This window comes from Montipora capricornis, chromosome 13, assembly GCF_036669925.1.
Source record: "Montipora capricornis isolate CH-2021 chromosome 13, ASM3666992v2, whole genome shotgun sequence".
NCBI lineage: Eukaryota > Metazoa > Cnidaria > Anthozoa > Scleractinia > Acroporidae > Montipora > Montipora capricornis.
The window spans coordinates 26,426,742-26,439,241 of NC_090895.1; the positions used below are offsets into that span (position 1 = coordinate 26,426,742).

A 12,500-nucleotide genomic window follows, 5' to 3' on the forward strand; every position below is an offset into this window, starting at 1 on the left:
ACAAAAAGGTATATAAGAAGTACTTATATATGTTACTGACTAGACTTAAAATTTTAAATAAAAATTCACAGCGAGGATAAAAGAGTTGTTCGCTCTATCTGTGCGGACGCATGGTGTTATAGGGAGCTTAAGCACGCGCGTTTTTGAGAGGCGGACGGCAACCGGAAGAGAAATTTTCGCGTGCCAGGGCAGTGGCGTCTCCCACATCTTTATACCAATCAGCTCTAATGGGGAAAAGATCTTAGCAATTTAAATGTGATTGTGTGTAAACAAGTTAAAAGAGAAAACAGCTCACTTCCGATTGCCGTCCGCGTCTCAAAAACGTGCGTGCTTAAGCTCTATATTAACGCTGTACGGGCGCGGCGACGGTTTCTTAGGTTGTATCTAAGAAAGTTAAATGGGGGTAACAAGCCGTTGAGTTTGTGATCTTTATCGAACACTATCCTGTCGAAAACCACTATCCTGTCGAAAACTCGATCACACAATTCACTACACGATTAACTACAAGTGTAATACGTAGGCCTACGCATGTTTTTACCCCCCATATACATTTCATGAAAAATAACTTGTATCGCCATATAATATAAATAACATGATAAGCTGGGGTCGTAGTCCTTTTTTGTGCACCTTCATACCAATCAAAAACAATTTTACGAGCTTGTAAGGGCATTGCCTGAAACTAAGATGGGTTTTCAGCTGTATCGTGTCTACGCATTTACGGCATTCTTGATCTTTGCAGTCGGCGTTTCTGCAAAATCCCAGTCAACAAATCACTCCAAACACGACGAGATACACCGCGCCAAAAGCCAGATCGACTCCTTGATTTACAAATTAACTCTGGATTTGAACACCTTTACCGAGAAGAAAGATCTTGCTTCCGCCATGGAGAAAGACGCTGAGAAATTGGCTAGAATCGCTGCAGAAGAAATCGCTTTGGTGAAACCAGTTCAGCAACTTTTGGAAAAGCTAGCCAAAGGGAACACTTCGAATCACAATCAAACTTGTTTCCCGAGAAGGGGTGGAAAAGTACAGGTGCAAATAGAAGCCAAAGAGTCCGCTCTTCCAAAACACTACACTATAACTGTACCAGGTAAATATTAGTGTGATATTCTGTAGTAATGTTACTTTGAGAGAAGCTGTAATCTTGTAATGATAGAAGCAAAAGTAAACAACTTGGCTCTACGCTCAATGATTACTTAAGAACGCTATTGACTGAAAACGTATAACATCAGTTCTCCTTTGTGATGTTTTATTTGGAAATTTCACTTACTGTGGTTCAGACATATTGCACAAGAGCATTTAATGCCTGGAGAATACGAAAGGTGTGACTATCCCAATGAAAGCCACTTAGCGGTTGCTTTCCTGTAGTTATGTTATTTACGCTATATCTGTGAATAAAATCCTGAAGTGGGACCATTCAAATGAAATCGACCATACTTTTCTGTTGTGTTACTAGTTGTGCTGTAAAAGGTCTTGCAATCTTTCGAGTCTGTGGATAAAATCCCAAAGAGTGATTATTGAAATAAAAGTTTAATACTAGTGAGGCGTATTTTTCTAATACACAAATTCGAACTTGGTAGGTTAAAATGAACTTGTCGTGTTAGCATTTGCGTCAACCAGAAACGCGTCTTCGCGGTGTTTTCATTGGACAATTGAATATAACTTTAAATTTCGTTGAACTCTCTCAGACACCCGTCTTTTTTTTCTCAGTAAACCACCGAGAACTGATTGATCGCGGATTAACACGTAACGACGGGGATGACTTACGAGTCTATTACCATGAAAACAGACAACATCATGTCCAATTAGATCGCGTCATTAAAGGCCTGGGAACAAAGTCCGCAACTGTACAGTTCAGACTGCAGGCTCCTATATCAGCTAACAATGTTGATGGTTACTCATATTCCTTGGTGATGGGTGATTTGGTCAGCGGCAGCGCCAAGGAGAATCTCGACAAGGTGTATGCTTTTTATGATGACTTCTCCAGTTCAACGCTAAAGAAAGACTGGGTTAAAGCCTGGGGACAATGGAGTGTACAAAACGGGCGACTGCTAGGAAGCACAATGCAAACTAAAGATCGAAACAGCGATTTTGTCGAGGTCGGAGTCTATCTCAAAACTGGGTTTCACTGGAAAGATGTGCAGGTTGAGCTTGACTTGATGGAGACCAGTGGGCTAAAAATCACTGCGACTGGACCATTTCTACGTTTGAGTAATGTGAATCCCAGCAAGACAACAGGATGGTGGCTACAATATTATCTGAGAGCTCCTAATCACTGTTACTTGAGGCCTCAAGCTAATAACAAAGATGGCAGCTGGAAATATGGAGGGAGGTTGCCCACGGCCTTTCAGTTAAACAAATGGTTTCATATCAAGTATCGAGTGATTGGAAACAGATTTTGGCAGTGGGTCAATGGCAAACTGGTTCATAACAATTTGAAAGTGGAAAAAGAATGGGAGATACCTGCAGGAACCCTAGGACTGGGCTGTCATAAGTCTCACCTCAACTGTAAAACACTGTACGACAATATCAAGGTGACACTTCTGGTTGCTAAAGACCCGAAGATCACTTTGGGGTTGCTCCAGCCATTCTTCTTCCCGAATAGTGGTCTTCTGGGTGACAAGAAGCTGCCTGCAGACTCCTGCAAGCAAATCCATGATGCCAGTCTTGTCAACAACAAACCGCGCGCAAAGAATGGCGTTTACTGGATCAAAACAGATCTACAAGGAAGCTCAGCAGTCCAGACCTTCTGCGATATGAAAAATGGAGGATGGACTCTTCTTGGCAAAATCAGTGGAAAAGTCGGCAACATTTACGACAAATGGCTGGTGTCCAACTACAACACTGATGAGCTGAAAACTCCAAAGATCTCAAAACGCAACCAGTTCGCTTGTCTTGACGCGCGCAGTTTAGCAGTGGAGGAAGCCTCTACGGTGATGTTGTCCAGCGGCGAGATGACGGATGGCTTAGGAAGTAAGTGGGTGATGTGGCGGTTGCCTGGTGACAGAGAAAAAGCCTCGTTCTGGGATCATACTGTAGGCTTATCAGCAGTGAAAGCCGCTGTACAGAAACCAGTGATGGTGATTGCTTGGAATGGAAACAAAAAGGTAAGGCGAGATAAAGCTCGTTTCCAAATAGACAAATGAGACCTTCAAAATAATCTTAAAAGGCTACAAGGTTCGGGTTTCTCGAGACATTCGAAGTAGCAAGCAGACCCTTAGAGCGAGATAAAACAGTCTTTTAAAAAAAACTTACCTTAAAGCAGTTAACATTTAAGTCGGATCACCAAAGAAACACCAAGTCAATAACTCTAAAAACATATATCTTGAGCAAAAAATCCGTAATTCACTAACAAACGAGAGAAAACATAGTTCATATAGTTAGCCACGCATTACAGATTCATATACATGTCAAAATCAGAAAAACGAAAAGGGAAATTCTAAGAGGGGAGGCCTTAAGGAAGTTAACTACGAGTGATCAACTGCAGCAAACAGCGAAGTAAATGGAAGCTAATTCAATTTTCACAATATTTGTAATTTCTTTCTCTGTGGCAGACCTGTTTCCAAAACAAGTTTGGGATAATGCCGTATAGTGGACACGGCGGATCATACCCTTATGCATCAATCAACACAGGAAGCACTTGTAATACAAATGACAACTGCATGGCTGTTGGGGTGATGTCAAAAGGTTCCACTGCGCATGGCTGGTCACAGAATGGAAACGGTTACGACAGTCCAAGCAGTGATTCTGATTGGCCAAACAAATCATTCTCTCACCAGTCTCCTTATGTGGTCGTCTGGCTCAAGTAACTAAACGACAGCCTTTTTGTTACTTTTGCATTGCTTTGCGCATTTTCATAGTTTACTTCACAAATGTTTTCCTTCACCAATATTTTTTAGAGAAAAACAGGGAATAATACTGAAATAATAAAATGACGATTTTTGAAAAACGTTTCTTGATTTCCGGTGGAATCCAGAACACGAGCACAGGTTTACTGTTTTGATGATAACGGAAACCATCAAGTTTTGTCGCAAATGGAATAGAAAAGTTGAATTTTAATTTACCCTTTCACTCCCAAGATCGAAACGTGCATTCTCCTAACAAGTACAACAGATTTATTTGTTGGGTAGCCATGAGAATTTGGTATCACATCAAGATCACACCTGTTAATTAAGCTGATAAGTATCTTCATTCTCAATACCTATCTGACTGACATTCCACTGAAATTGTGAACAGAGTTTACTTGCTGATCACTCCTGGGAGTCAATGGGTAAATTAATGTTGATTTAATATGCATAATTATGCAATAAAAACTGTTTAATTAATGGTAAGAAATTTTCGAGTTAGATTAGTTAAGTCAAGAAGAGTTTCCTCTCAGGTAAAAAGCAAGATCTCAAAAACCATAGCCTGTATCCTGAATGATTCTTGTCTGCACGCATGTTAGAAGAACAGTGAAGACAAATGACCTCAACATGTGTAAAAGAGATTTGGTCACTTTTTGATTCGCTTGCTTGATTTATAATCTTTGTTTTAAGATTGACGTTTAGGGTTAGCTAAGCAAACCTGTTTAAAAAAAAAAAGAAAAGAAAAAACAATAAAATGGTGTTGGGAAACACTTGTGTGGAGTCCTCATTTCCTGAAGCAGAATCAGTGCCACAGCTATGCTTGTGAAGGACAGAAGAAAGAAGGAAGAATCTTCTCCCACAATTCCAATTAAAAAGGCATACAGAATAAATAGTTTCTCCCAATTCACGTTTTTTAAATCAATTTTCCAGTTGCGAAGACTGAGGCAATAAAGAAAAACCATACTGCAAATATTGCCTGTCTTAAAGTTTGGCTCTACGGCCAAATTCCGCGCACAGATGACGGTAAACTTGTTCCGTTTTTGTGAGCTTGTGTTTCGAATTTGTTTGTTTGTTTTTTCATGTGGATTGACTTCACCATGAAAACTCACCGAGTTCTTGAAAGTTTCTTTTGTCAAAAAGGAGTAAGCAGCAACCCTATATATATACATTTCACTGAAGTATCCACTGTCCGAAAAAAAGTTTGTCCATAAAGGCTTTACCAACGACCTTTAAACCATGTTTTCAGTCTCAAAGACACTTTACTGATAACCAATGGTTTCCAATGGTTTCGAGGCAGTAATCTGGCGTGAAAAAGATCAGGGGCTGCAGAGAATGTTTGAAAGTGGGGGGAAGGGGGGGATTGTGGGTCTTGGTATATGTACGAGTGGTGTAAATTACTAAGTCTTTGATCAAGCCAAAAACAACACCGTAACAAAGAGTGGGGTGGGGGAAGTGAAAGCCCCCCAGCCCCTCCCTCTCTGCGGCCCCTGAAGATGGTATCACATCTATGAAGTCTCTGGTTCGGCTTGAGTTCACACATTTTTAAGTTTCTTTGGAACCATTTAAGTTGTTCCTGCAAAATTTTCAAAGCAAACAATTCACTTAAAATACTATTTCTCACAAAGTGTTACATCTTTTTGTCCAAATAAACACTCAAAAATAAAGATTTTTTAACGATCTTTCTGCAGCATTTTTTTGGTAATTTAATATGTTCTCTCAAAATTTGCATAACAAACTAAGACAAAAATAGCCACGCATGCAACAATTTATTTACATTTACCTTTTTGGAGAATTCTCATGCAAAACACAGGAATTTCTAGCTAGTGTGAAGATTCTTTCTCTATTCAAATTTCAGAGAAATCAATTCAGCCACAAATAGTTTACAAATTTTTTTCAATTAGGTGATGAAAGGTCAATCCATTGCCCGGCATATTTGGGAATGATTGAGCGATCAAGTCACGTGTGACACTTTTTCAATATTTTTTCACAAAATGCTACCAACTCATCATCAAGTATCACCTCAGAAGACAAGAACATCATTCTATTTAAAAAGCTTAATCTCTGCAAAAAGTAGGTTCTGGAGGTAATTTTGAGAGTGGAACTCACGTTTACCGCCGAAGGTATTGTAAGACTGCGAGGAATAAATAATTAAGTTAACACAACAGAAAGATGATCAAAACTGGCCAGTGATTGGCTAACTGCCATATCTCATTACTGATGAAGTTTCATGACGACCTGCATAATGTGGAATTTTTTTTCGACGTTTACCCGAATGATTCAAGGGTGAATCATTTCCGGCGGGGTAACCAGAAAAGTACCACAGAAAAGAACCACAGTCATTCGTTTAAAAACTAATAATTATTAATCACATACCTTAGTGCACGACATTTGATATTTTCCCTACTATACCATCACCCCTCACCCTTCACCCCCCATGGGATAGAAACATGACATCAAAATTGAATAGCCATAGGTTTGAGTCCCCTTCCAGGCTGGAATTCTTCAAGCTTCTTTCCAACTACCAACAGAAATCTGCTTGCATAGTCCCGAGTGAATCATGATCAGTCTTTTCATATACCATTTCATAAACATAGTTCAAATATGACATTTCAAACATCCTCTGTTGAGCTTGATACAAGACTGCTGATAATATTTGTAACTTTGATCAAATTTCATACTCATGAATAATGAAATGATTTCACATGAGAAGACCAGCGCAGTTATGGAAGCACTGTGGACGGTTGAGAAGAAGCAGGATAAAACAAGAATTATACCCATGACCATGAGATTGCACTGCACATTTCTAAATCACACTACAGACTATATTAGCAAGATCTCGCTTGCACTAACACACGCTAACTGCATTGAGTGAAGTTGCCTTCATAAAAAATTGCCAATGACCAAACGCACCTATGTGGTTGGGTTGTACAATGCATAGACTAGTTTTGCTGTAGGCAAGTTTTAACATACACAAAGTTACCAGAATCGCATCTGAGCTATAAAGGTACCTACATGTAGGATGTGGTCAATTAGCCTATAAATGGCAGAATGTATTAAGGAATATATTACTATAGTGGTATATAATAAATACCAGGATAAAAGTCAATTATTTGTAGGATTTCACTAGACAAGCTCACAGGTATATGTACGTTTCATTTCTTATTTCATATAACCTTACTATTATTTTAGTTTCCATCTTCTGCTGTGTACCAGACCTTTTGAAATTATTATTAAATTTGACAATTATTGGCAATTTGTTGATTCCTAAATACATTTACTTTCTACAATACAGTAATCATGTTACAGCAACAAATTCTGTACTCCCAGCACTTCTCTTTCTTTTAGAAAGTGCTAGTACATTAGCACTCACCAACCTCTTACTAACCGAGCGTGAGGGCCGCACAAAAACCGTAAAGGGCCAATATTCCCCAGTACATTCCCGAGTGAGGTTCAATGGTAAGTTGTTTATTACATGGCATTGTTTCTTTAAGCGATCAGACACTTGGTGAATGTTGGTAATCTTCGTCTTTTATCACCCAACTTTGAACGGTAACCTTTTACATGTAAAACTAAGTTCCCCTTGCTATAATAAATTGTGCTGTTGCGATGAAAAAAAATTGAATTCCGCTTTTTTCAAACTTGCTTTGCTCAAATTGAATTTCCCAGGAACGAGAAAAATATGGAAATAGACCGTTTCCATGGTAATGGTCCATACTGTAAAATTTTGGCTGAAAACCAGCTAATAAGAGAGCTCCAATTAGCTTGAGTATTGCTTACCATATAATAAAATAATATTATTTCATAGGAGAATGATCCTCACTGTTACATGCAAGAAAGCAAGTTACTGTACTTGCAAATGAGCCAGACTTAATTAATAACTGCTACAAATGTTTTCAACAGACATTGAAATGTAAACTTACCACCATCAGAACCATGGGTGACATTGCCTCCAATATGAAGTTATCCAACCAATCACCAGTCTTGATGAGGGTCATGTGACTATGAACTATTTCCTCTACAGTGGAATGTACAACTTGGCTGGTAAATTCCTTTACAACTTCATTGACAATATCAAAAGACACCTTTAATAAAGGATCTTCCCTAGACAAGTCACTAAAAGTAAGAAAAGGATATATATAACTATTGTGAGAAAAAGAACCGAACCAAGTTGCCATAGAAACTTAATCTCAGTTGAAAATGTTAAGAATGTTTTTGAACAACAATCCTTACAAGGATCCGGCTGTTGGCAAACGATCCTTGCAAACCAGACCCAACCGCACCAGACCAGACCATGTGTCTACTTTGGGTGCTCCGATCTGGTCCGATCCGATCCGATACAATCCGATCCGATCTGATCCGGTCTGGTCCGGTCCGGTCCAGTCCGATCCAGTCCAATAAATTTATATATGTCAGCAAAGTTATTGAGTCATGGCTGCTTAGTCTCACATGCCCTCATACACCATTAGCCTGTTTGTCACGTCACTGCAAAACTGGCAGAGTTTTGTAGGAGCTGGAATAGGACAGACTACACCTAAAAGTCACTCCTTACTTTGTTTGAATAATCAATGGTTCTGTAATGTTCCAAAGAGTTTACGAACAAAGGCTGTGACATGGGGCTTATGGTAAATATATTATTCCTTAGCCCATTGAACTTAACAGACTTTTGTCTGTCTAATACCAGACAATTTTACTTATGGGTGGGTTAACCCATTGACTCCTGGGGGTTCCCCATTGACGAGTAAAATTGTCTGGCGTTAGATAGAGTAAAATACTAAGTCTGGCCAGTTTAGGCCAGTTTGGACGTCAAAGGGTTAAAGGAGAAAATTTAAAAGTCTAACCATCTGTAGATGTATATAACTACAAAAGCAGCATTTTCTCCTTAGTTATTTCAAGACCCTGAGGTTCAAACATATGACCAGTCTTGCATGACAGTCTAATGTTTAACAAAGTCATCACATAAGGAGCAAAATTACTGAATGCTGACTGGCTGAGATAAAAGGCATTTTTCTTAGATCATGAGGGCACTTTTGGTAATCTGAAGAGGGCAGGATTGGTTAACAGTTGCTTAGCCAGAGCAAGCAAGGTTGCAAGAGAATCTTTCCTCCAGATTCTGACCCTGATTAATTTGAAATGCTTTTTGTGCACATATAAATTATTACATTTAAGCACTATTTCTGTTGACAACAACAATAATTTTTTTTTAGTATTGAATTGATCTTTATCTGAATAACAGCATGTTTGTTGTGTTCACTGAGACGACTGGTCAGTTAAGTTGATTGTCATTTGTCGCAGCATTGAACAGGCTTCTCTCGATAATTTTGCCCTTTATGTGACAAACCGGTACTCATAACATGCACTCATACTATAATAAGGATTGATTTCACTAAGTTGCCTGAGTCATGAATTTTGTGAAAACTCTGAAAATACACATTAAATTAATCCTTAATTGCCCTTGGGCCAATGCGATTACATATCAAGCAAATAATTTTGGTTTACTTGGTTTACTTTCTGATTTCAAGTTTTAATAGAGAATTACTCCCTTCTCTTTATCAACCATTTTAGCACAAAATTCCCAGTCCCAGCTGGGGTTATAACAGATTAACAAGACCAAATGAATACAAAATCAAAATAATAGTCTTCAAGACAGAAATAGAAAATGTTAATTTTATGTTAGTAAAATTATCACCTTCTGCCATGGGAGCAAAAGATTCCTAGAGCAATGTCCTGGATGAAGGCAGTCACATCATCTTCAATAATTTCTTGTAAAACTCTTTCACTCAATTTGTACCTTGGGTCATGAACAGACTAAAATAAACAACGACACAATCAGTGCTACTTTTCTTCTGCAAGCCATGCATTTGCCATGTTTTAGAAAGGTAGAGAACTACAAGGGAACAACAACATTTGAAACTCTATAATAATATTGCATTCAACATTAGGCTGATATTGATAGCATCACCATAGTTATACCAGCGGGCAATGCTATTTAGGGTCTCACCCCAGCAGAACCAACATGAGCAGTTAATAGGCCTTTTGCAACTAACGATCACATGGTACAAAATCCGCCATGCTCGAAGGCAAGCTCATTATTATTCCCCTACTGGGACATTAAAACAAAGGCAGGTCAAGCTTGACTGGTTCAGGTCTCTATGTTTTAGTGTCCCAGTGGGGGAATAATAATGAGCTTGCCCTCCAGCATGGCAGATTTTGTACCATATGATCGTTAGTTGCAAAAGGCCTATTTACTATTCTTCGCAATCAGTCCTGGGATCTGAAATTCCTTATCAGTTAACCTAACCCATTGACATCACAAATGCCCTAAAACATCCCCAATTGACAAGTAAAATTGTCTGGCGTTAGACATAGTAAAATCTGTTAGGTCTCACTCCCAGGACTCAATTAACAAATCGAAAGTGGTTTGGCATTGTCTGTACTCTTATCGACAACGATATTTGTCATCACAGTGGTCAAAACATTGTGGACTCACCACAGAAAGTAACCAAAATCATAACACAAAGAAAGAGCAAGCGTTGTCTATAACTTTCTCGCAATATGATTGGTTCATTTCCCAAAATGAATGTTCCTCATTGGCTATTACATTGCGTGACAAATTGATGCAAGCATGATGCGTACAGCATTGTCTAGACTCTTATAGACAATGAAAAATTAGCCAATCAGATTGCGAGATTACAACCAATAATATTGTGGTAAAAAGGCAAATAGTTTGCCACATTCACGCCACATCATTGCTCTAAAACCTGAACATTTTAACCCATTCCCTTTTTGCTTGTCAATGGGAGCCACTTTTGGAGTTAAAAGGTTAAACTTGCTTTCTACATTCATGTTATGTCTACATGTATTTATAAAATAATTACGACAGTACACGCACTCTCATTGGTCAATAGCTGTGTTTAGATGACAGTATGGAAACACGGCTGCGACACCACACGAATTTTGATTGGTTATGTGTTGTTAGACACGCGTTTTAACTGGCTGGTAGGAAATATGTGTGTGTATCAAGAAAATCTGTTTCAATCAAGAAGTAAAAAAAAACCAGCATTTTCCTTCATTTGTGGAATTATCTACAATGTATAGCAAATATTTTATAAAGCAATAGAGGACTTTTTTCTGTGTTTCTATAGCCTCATCTAAACATGAGGGGGAGTTGGGAGAATTAGAGAATTCGTTTTTCTTCACAAATGCAGTGTGTGAATGCGGCTTAATTAGTATGCATCATGAGAGTTTTTGGCTTTCAAATTGTCAAATTAATTTTGTGTTATGCAAACTAATTAAGCCGCATTCACACATTGCATATTTAAGCTAGTGAGTAAATGACGTCACGTTCTCCTCGATCCAGATCACTGAAAGCTTATCAGTCAAAACCGGACCAAGTAATGGAGGACCGTTAAATGAAAAAAGTGGAGTTAAAATAAATAGTTAAAATAAATAGAAAATCACTCAACAATTTCACCCTTTTCCAGTATAAAAATGGAAGCCATGTTTACTTTGTCACTACCTCAAATAGCGCAAGGTAGTCCTTACAAGGCATAATGTCTCAATTGAACATATATAATAGCTCAGATCCCACAATAATAGTAATCATACAAAGAACATTTTAAAAAAGAAACTTTAAGAAAGAAAAATTACTCATTTTCATGACAATCAGTTAAGGTTCTAAAATTATTGATCAATCTTCTTCCTCCAAAATCGTAAATGAGCATATTATTTACTGGTATGTGTTTTTTAAATTATTTTTGTTTAGGTCTTTTCACATCCTTGGGACATTACATTAGGGACCTTAAGATCTACACCGGCGATATCAACGAAAACGTCATCTAAAAGATATTAACTTTGCTGTATTGTAAGTCATTTGTGATTATTCCATCTTGCTCACATCCTCTAATTTGGGCGAAGCATCCTAAAAATAAACTGGTACGATCAGTTTCAGGGGGAAAATAGAGAATGAAAGATTCTCTCTTGCATGCTCACATCATCCTTCTGCTGAGTACTGCAAAAATTAGAGGCAAAACGTGTGCTGGTGCAGCACAATTATTAATGCTCTTCTATCCAATGAAATCATTGTTTTGCGGTGCTGTTGTTGCTGTCGCCGTTGTCACTTCTTAAGCTCCCTCTTGTTGCACAGCCTCGCTTAAACCTAAATTATTTCTTTAATATTTCTTTTCCGGCATTAGATAGAGAAAAATCTTTAAGTGTCACTCTTAGAAAGGAAAGGGTTAATGATGCCGATCTCAGCAAAAATGAAAAATTGCTTTAAATTCTGGTTCCTCACTTTTAAGGCATCAACCTCGCACTAATGCTTACTTACCAGATATTTTTTACCAGAGAGGACATCAATCAAGACATCTGGAATGATCTCCTCCAATAGAAAGCTGTGAATTAGATCTTCAACAAACTTTCTTGAATGTTTCCGGTCACACATGTACCGGCAGAGAAGAAATTTGGCACCCTGAAAAGACATTTCAGAAGTATACGAAGGTTTGAAAGTAAGGTCTGAAATACAAGACTAGTGTATTATCAACCCATTAACTCCTGGGAGAGAGAATTTTATTTAAAGTTTTTACTCTGTCTAATGTCAGATGATTTTACTCGTCAATGGGGGAGGGGCAGTTCACGAGTCAATTGGTTGATTTTGGT

At 38.2% G+C, this 12,500-nt stretch overlaps 2 protein-coding genes across 2 annotated transcripts in view; one reads left to right on the top strand and one right to left on the bottom strand.

Moving 5' to 3' along the window:
- LOC138029949 (uncharacterized) overlaps positions 1-12,500 on the bottom strand; it is a 36,656-nt gene that overhangs the window by 16,137 nt on the left and 8,019 nt on the right. Inside the window, exons 5-7 of the mRNA XM_068877796.1 lie at positions 12,172-12,312; positions 9,532-9,650; positions 7,766-7,958 (exon numbers count right to left, since the gene is read on the bottom strand). Coding sequence (XP_068733897.1) covers positions 7,766-7,958; positions 9,532-9,650; positions 12,172-12,312 — 453 coding nt within the window. The remainder of the gene's footprint in view (positions 1-7,765; positions 7,959-9,531; positions 9,651-12,171; positions 12,313-12,500) is intronic.
- LOC138029948 (uncharacterized) lies at positions 602-4,610 on the top strand. Its single transcript, XM_068877795.1, has 3 exons — positions 602-1,090; positions 1,711-3,107; positions 3,555-4,610. The coding sequence occupies exons 1-3, from the start codon at positions 685-687 to the stop codon at positions 3,807-3,809; spliced, it is 2,058 nt and encodes a 685-aa protein (XP_068733896.1). The 5' UTR covers positions 602-684; the 3' UTR covers positions 3,810-4,610.